At 33.4% G+C, this 7992-nt stretch overlaps 1 protein-coding gene across 1 annotated transcript in view; it reads left to right on the top strand.

Annotated features, from left to right (window-relative positions):
- The first annotated feature begins 423 nt into the window (after positions 1 to 423).
- The window catches only part of LOC133201848 (aminopeptidase N-like), a 42406-nt gene continuing 34837 nt past the window's right edge, over positions 424 to 7992 (top strand). The window contains exons 1-5 of the mRNA XM_061337650.1: positions 424 to 1124; positions 3451 to 3970; positions 5529 to 5702; positions 6626 to 6740; positions 6944 to 7064. Of these exons, the coding sequence (XP_061193634.1) occupies positions 800 to 1124; positions 3451 to 3970; positions 5529 to 5702; positions 6626 to 6740; positions 6944 to 7064 (1255 nt within the window). The 5' untranslated portion in view covers positions 424 to 799. The remainder of the gene's footprint in view (positions 1125 to 3450; positions 3971 to 5528; positions 5703 to 6625; positions 6741 to 6943; positions 7065 to 7992) is intronic.

Below are 7992 nucleotides of genomic sequence, written 5' to 3'. Positions count from 1 at the left end.
GTACTCTGTGATTGCTTTTTCCGGTATATAGAAGGTCTTCCCCCTCCGCTCCAGTAATTGACAGGCAGCAGGGGATCGTCTATATATTTGATTGTCTAAGATTGAGTTAGGACCAACATGTCGCATTGTTTACGTCTGTAGCCATTGATTAGAAAGCTGTCAGTGGAAACGGTCTTTTTTTCATTTCTTTTATTGGAAGAATTTATTCAGTGCTCACTCGTGTCGAAGTAATCTTGGGAGTTTATATAACTTCAGATACAGCAAAACAAGAAAAGTAATCACATTGAATGTTGGCTACTTTGATTTTTTTTTCTTTGAATTGCCAGAAAATGACGTAAACCCAAGGGCTTTATACGTAACTACTATTTTTACATATGGCATTTGAATGAGTTTTATAAAACTGTAATGTAGCCATATTGAATCTAAACGTTAACAAAATGACATTACTTCAGATAGACCAACACTGCAAGAAAAGATGTTATCAGCAACGAACATGGACACTGGTTAGTATTATTTCAATGAAGTTGACATGAATCAATAAAAAGGCGAAAATTAATTCACTCTTTCTCGGATAGTGTTACTTGTGAGACTGTTTTTCGTCAAATATGTGTCTTGGTTGCGGCTCCACGATAGAGGATATTTAAACCACATCATAAAGATATTTATTACACGCCGTATACCGGTAGGTAGTTGAGGAAATATTTCATGGTTTTATTGGTCATTGAGAGTCAATGACCCAGAGGCGCGGTACGGTTAGTTACCCGGGATAGGTGGAGAAGACGGGTGAAAATAATACAAAATGTCGTACAAACTCCAGTCTTTTGACGCTATCAGTGATCCAAACTCTTTAGCAACAAGCCAAGATGGCCTTTATACCACATCCAACTCTTCCAGAAAATCTGGATGTTATGTATCCGCAAAAACAGGATTCATTCTCACGTTCCTTGCCATGGCAACGGCGGCCATGGTGGGGGTTATAGTGACTTTTGCAGTACCAAGAACGAACGACCAAAATGACTGTAACTGTGGGGCTACCCAGGCCCCCGTGATGGGGAATCCGGATTGCACCACCCCCGGTATCCCCACCACACAGACTCCCCAATCTACAACCACGTGTCCAGCATGTGAGTACAATTTTTACTTAATATAGAATATAGCAGCAAAGTAAATTTTGAACAATTGCAGCACCATTAAAGATGTTCTACAAATAATGCATTTTACTTTAGACTTGAATATGTACATGCAAAAATACTGGACAAAAAATTCTAATGTCAATTACTATTTTAACTTAATATATATTTCGCTGCTGTTTTTCTGACTTCTGATTTCTGTCCTAAGATTACTATTTATTGACATTAATCCATATTTGAGTGATCGAGCAGTTCACTACAGACTATTTCTCCTGCAATGACATAAGCCATAAAAAATGAAGAAAATCAAATTAAAATAGGAAAAAAAAATCTTTCATATTGTAAGTGAAATCAATGAAACATATATTGGAAAAAAAAGAAACTGAATCCTGATTTTTTTTAAGGATAAATTCTAATATCATTTCCTGGAACCTTACACGTTTCATTGATGCTTAAAATAAAATAAGATCATTGATTAGTTAGTTGTAACATGTATTGCTTTTACTTGATCTTATTTAGATTAACTTTTGACTAGTCTTTCAGAAATCCCATGTGATAAATATGACATTAATTGTGTAATTATTAAACAGGAAGATCAACTCAGATACGGAAAATGTTTAAGAAAATTTATAGATCTTTCTTAAGTACGATAATAAAACAGCTGACGGATCGATTTATTTGCGAAATGGGCAAAATCTTTTCGGAGCTTTTACAAGAAAAACAAACACAATTCGGTCCGCATAACGCATTCAAGATCACGCTTGATGACAATTAAAACTGCGCATTGAGAAAAACGGAGACATCCTCTTCAGAATCAAATTCAGGGGCGGATCCACCGGGGTCATGAGATTTGTCTGCACTTGCATAAATATTTCTGAAAATGCTTGTCATAAATCACTCAAGTAAAAAAAAAAAATCCCGACACAGTTTCAGAGACTGCATCTGCTTCAGATAAAGCTTTGAGTCTCCTTGATTTAATTACATGTAATTGGACACGCATTTTGATTTTTTCTAGACCAAAAAACAAAAAAAAAAACAAAACAAAAAAAAAACAAAACAAAAAAACAACAACAAAAAACAGTCAGATCAAGGGAAAGGGGGAAAATAATAATGTGTAATAAAAAATGAGAAAAATATACTACATGTATTAGATTTTGACATTCATGTTATAGAAATGGGACTCACAATTTATCAATGAACATTTTTAAAGTAAAACTACTAAAAGGGAATTAAAATAAAACATTTCACAAGATATTACAATTGTAATACCTATTACAATGTAGTATATATGCTATATCAAAAGAGTTGTATAATGTTTTTTTTTCCAAGCAGAAGTTTGGCTTCTATACAGCTCTTGTAAGATTATCTTTGCTATAAATAATATTAAGGATGTTAAAGAAGTAAGGTTACTTTCATTTTATTTTACAATTTATCAGTAAATTCGACTTCCAGATTGTACATTTTACCCAAATGCTACATATAGAGGGGACTTTTAAAGATAAAAACCCTACTAAGAATATAAAGAAATTTATTTGACTTGTGTAACGTAGTGTGAAGGACTCTCCAGATTCTAAGTCAATATTTTTATAACTGCTCAATTCAGCCCAGTCAGTCGTCTTACACAATTTATAGCCGTGGTATTGTATCGCTCTCAACACTAAATAAAAATTTACTGTCTCCAACATCACCGACCGCGCCCTTATCTGACACATTAGCATACATATAGGAAACAATCGTGACAGGTTTTATCAAGATCTCGTACAAAGTGAATCTAAATTTAATGTCATCTCCTACCGAGCTAAAACGGAATATGTTTATTCTAATTTTTTTTTTTTTTACAAACAGATGTTTTCAATAAAATTATTTTCAATACAGGTTTCGAATATCTAGGTTCCTAACAGACAGTAATCTTAATGCTGTTATTGACGTTAGAATGTTATCATTATCCCAAGTATGTCAATCTTATAGTGGACAAGTAAACCAGTAGTTGCTTCACTGAATGCTAATACTTAATAAAATATATTAAAATAAATGCATATATGTACAAGGATCAAAGAGGTAAAGGACAAAGGTTATTAAAAAAATAAAGTTTGGAAAGAAATGGATTTTACAAGATTTGTGAAAACAGTTTTACTTTTAATAACTGGTCTTATGAAATTCTTCAAAAATTGTGTATGAAATGTCTAAAACTATCATTGAAAGGCAGAAAATATGTGTTTATCAATATTTCGACAACTTGAAAGACGTAAGGGTATTCCTTTTAGATGTCTTTTAGCTAATGATTTTTGATCAGTGAAACATTTTTTTCTCGTTTTGTAAGGTCCTGATTGTACCGTGCCAACAACACACTCTCCGGAAATGAGCACAAAGACGACCATGGAATTGACAACACACTCTCCGGATATGACGTCAGTGACAACACCAGAAATAACACCATCTCCTGAAATGGCAAAAAACTACCGCTTACCAACCTCACTTCTTCCGATTCACTACAATGTTGTATTACGTCCTGATTTGTATAACAAAAATCCCGCCGATTTTTCTACACCAGGTCGTGTGAAAATCTGGATTAACTGCACGGAAGAAACGGGGAATATCACACTCCATATCAACAAAATGACGTTTGACAACTCTACTGTGAAAGTTAATGATATGAATGGAAACCTAGTTACTGTTTCCATGGTAACTGAAAATAAGGAACTACACTTCTTAATTGTGCACGTGACTCCAAATTTGATGGCGGGACAAATATACACATTTGAAATGAGCTTCACAGCAGAACTAACAGACGACTTGTCTGGACTTTATTACAGTCAGTTTGACCGTAATGGCACCACCAAGTATGTATGAAGGATTTTCTTTCATGATTTTGAAGATAGAGGATATTCAATGTTTTGTAGTTGGATTTGGAATTTATTTCAGGAATGGGACAGGATTTTTTTTAATATTTTCACGAGTGCGAAGCACAAGTGAAAATATAAAAAATCATGTGTCACAAGTGAAATAAATTCCATATCCAATTACAAAATATTGAATTTTCTGTTATTACATTTTCATTGATTTTCCCTTTGACTCTCTCCCTTTGTAACACAGTGTTATAGGCTGTGATGTAATAGTTGAGCGGTTGAGATGTCATAACTTTGCAATTATGAGATTGAAAATATTGTAAACATTGGAATTCAAAACATATTTGGAGAAACTTTGGAAGTTTAAGTCACTGTCAGGATGGTTTATTTACTCTCCACATCTTATAACAGACCGTGGAGTACTTATTACACATACTTCATGAAGGGAAGGAAAATTTCGAGGCGCACTTCTGATATTCTGCCCCACTGTGACAGAATATCAATTTGATATTCTTTCACACTGTGACAAAATATCAATTTTATATTCTTTCACACTCTGACAAAATGTCTCTTTTTTTTATAAATAATTTTCAGAATTTCACTGTTGAAAATGTAATAAATATTGTATATTCTAAGATTTTTGCGCAAATCAGAAATAACTTTACATTTTTTTTATTTGAAATTTCATCTCAAGTGGTTTACGTGTATATTCTAGGAATTTTGAGCAAATTTGAAACAATTCATACAAAAACAATTTTGCAGTTTTTTAATTTGAATTTTCATCATCTCACGTGGTTTATGTACCACTCAGTGAGAATGCATTTTAGTATCACCAACATATTACTGCGTACACACCTAGTGTGTCTCACTTTCACCAAGAAAAAAATAAACATCTCTAATTTCAAAATATTATACATTAATTGACTGGGTTCGAGGGCAACATGGGGTCGACAAAACGCACTTTGCCCGAGAACACAGTCAATACATGTTTTGTTATACCTTTTATTTATTTATTTATTTATTTTGACATGTATGCCGAACAGCAACGAATGCAAATGAAATTTAGCTGACCCCGCCCATTAAGCGTAAGCGGACCAACATCTCATCAACAGGTCCAATATCTCATTCCGCGGTCGAACATCGATTTTTTTTTATGCCCGCTCAGTAAAATATTGGAAATGTTAGACTTTTATTAGTATTTATTTATACAGGAACAAACTTTTAAAGGTATAACAATATTTATTTCATGAGGTTGATCCATAGATATTTAGACTGCACAGAAAAGCATATTGACCGAGCACAAGTCGATCTATTTATGGACTGACGGAATGATAGTGTTATATTCGTTACATATTTTTTAAGACAAGATTGACAAGAACAAAGTTAAAAAACAATGGTGCATTTTTATCTCTATTTAAACGCACAAAGGTCAGAGATCAAAATAAAATATAAGGTTGTTTTAATTTAATTTAAATATTTTATTATGAATTACACCTAAAAGGATTGGACAGCAGAGGTTCATTCCAGTGATTTATATTATTTTTGCCCCCAGGTATCTAGCTATTACGCAATTCCAAGCAACACACGCCAGAGAATCTTTTCCCTGTTTTGACGAACCAGCCCTGAAAGCAACATTCAACATCACGCTGGAACGGCGGAATGATACACCAGAATATCGGGACTACATCTCCCTCTCCAACATGCCTCTGATAGATTCCTACTCCACGTAAGCCGTTTTTATCTGTCTTATATTTCATTTTATGAAGAAACAAAACCGTTGATCTGTCAATCTGACACTGATTTATTTTTGATGGAAAAATAAATAAATGAAAATATTTTTTATTATGGGGAATTACTAGTATTATGTGTTATTTATATTTCTGATTATTGTTTGCATTTACCATGATGCTTTAAATTGTTTCTTTTTTTAGATTATTTTTTGCGATACTAGAGTTATTAACACTATTGTTATATTAAATTTATAGATTTCAACTAATTAAAATCATCTATATTTGGTTTGTTTTAAATTATGTGAATTAACAAAATACATACATACTTACTGTAACCAAATTATGAAGCAGGACAAAATTTGGACATCTAATTGTCCGAGGATCTAAAGTTATCTCACAAATATGACCTTGTGTTATAACCGTGGTATTTCTTTAGGCTATGGGCAAGCAATATTTTTAAGTTTTGAGCGGACAGAATTTTAACATATTGCCAGTGACTCTGACCAATAAGATATGCCCCTGAAATTAGGATAGTGCCCATTGACAATAACTTACTAAATAGGGTTTTTATTATCCCAGTTTGGGGGGGGGGGTCTAAAATTTTAACCGGGATAGGATTTGAAAATCTTCTGATGCAATGAGTTTAGTTTTCGTTTTGTTTGTTTGTTTGTTTTTTTTTTAGATACGTGGAATTAAGTTCACGACACACTTTTATCTATATACAACAAGATAATTAAATTTGACTTATTTACGGGCAAGCGTTCCATAGCTATAGCTTGGTCTCGGTTTATGTCAAACAGAGGGACACACAGACAACCATGACAAAACATCGTGTTTCTAACCTGCTGAAAGGATAGAGAGATGGAGTGGGATAAAACATATTCGATTGTTTTGATACATAGTTTTGATTTGATTACAGGGATGACGGTTTCATTGCAGACGTCTTTGCAGAGACTGTTGTCATGCCTACCTATCTTCTGGCCTTTGCCGTCTGTGATTTTAAGTATCTGCCGAATGTTACTGCAAACTGGACGGTATCGGTTTCACATTTTTTTCACTTCTTAAATCGCAAACTTCTTTTCACTTGAAGATTAAAAACTAATTATAGTTTTAATCTTTTGAAAAGAGTTTACAAAGCAAAAGCATTCAATATAATAAATTGTCATAATAAAGAAATGCCAAAATTTTCAAATCTGGGAAAAATGGATGCTTGATATGGTATTTTTAAAAATTGTAGATGAATACCTATGCATCAAACGAAGAATACAACAAAACGGAATTTGCACTTGAGGTCGGCGTCGATATTTTACGGGGATTTGAAGACTTCTTTGAAATTCCATTTGTGCTTCCAAAATTAGGTAGAAATTTTTCAAATTATTTAAATATCAAGTGTATCCTTGCAAAGCCCAAGGGAGAGTACTAGAATTCTCTCGCTCTCTTCTGCATGACTCTAGATCAGATTTAGAGTTAAGGTCGTTCCCGATCTATAACCACATCAAACGTAGATCATCAATGAAGCTGACCTAAATTATATGCTTGAATGACTCTAGTTAAATATAGGTTTGTTCCTCCTTATTGCAATAACTTATTGTAATCAATACAAGATTTGTTTAAAAAATAATATAGCTATGGATGCTGAGTCTGGATTAATGCTCTTGATGCTACCCAAGACCCATATTTTACGCTTGAGTGAATCTAGATAATGTCAGCGATTGGATCAGTTCGCGACTTTAAAAAATACTAATGTTTAAAAACAAAACTTACACATAGGGCTTATCTATATCTATAGGCATAATCTGATTGTTTTTTGTAAGCCCTTCTACAATAGCAAGGTTAAAGGGCTTTTAGCAGAAAAATAAGGTTTTGGTTTTTTGCCATAAATTCATTCCTTCTGAAGAGCTAATTTGGAAAATTCATTGAAAACTAGAGGTGTAGATGTACTGTGAACACTGAGCTCACAAAATGACTCGCTGTTCCCACATGAGTATAATTGTGGCAAATCTATATTTTGCTTGGGAAATCCCAAATAACACGTCCGATGAAAACAAAAATAGGAGGTGCATAATAAACTGTGTAATAAAGATTATGGGAAAGTCTCATTAAATTTTATTCAGCGGTAAAGGGAGGAGTTGCATATGAGATGGGTACCCCAAAAGCGTAAAGATGGACGTACGGACGGACAACCCCATTACTATATAACCCCGCATTTCAAACGGGGGTATAATAATACTGGCAATTTTATGCATTATTATTAAGTCTGAAACTTGAATCTTATAAGAGAGAATC

This window comes from Saccostrea echinata, unplaced genomic scaffold (assembly GCF_033153115.1).
Source record: "Saccostrea echinata isolate AGI-Se365-2 ecotype Australia unplaced genomic scaffold, CSIRO_AGI_Sech_v1 ptg000045l, whole genome shotgun sequence".
Taxonomy (NCBI): Eukaryota; Metazoa; Mollusca; class Bivalvia; order Ostreida; family Ostreidae; genus Saccostrea; species Saccostrea echinata.
This window is presented reverse-complemented; position numbering and strand designations above follow the sequence as displayed.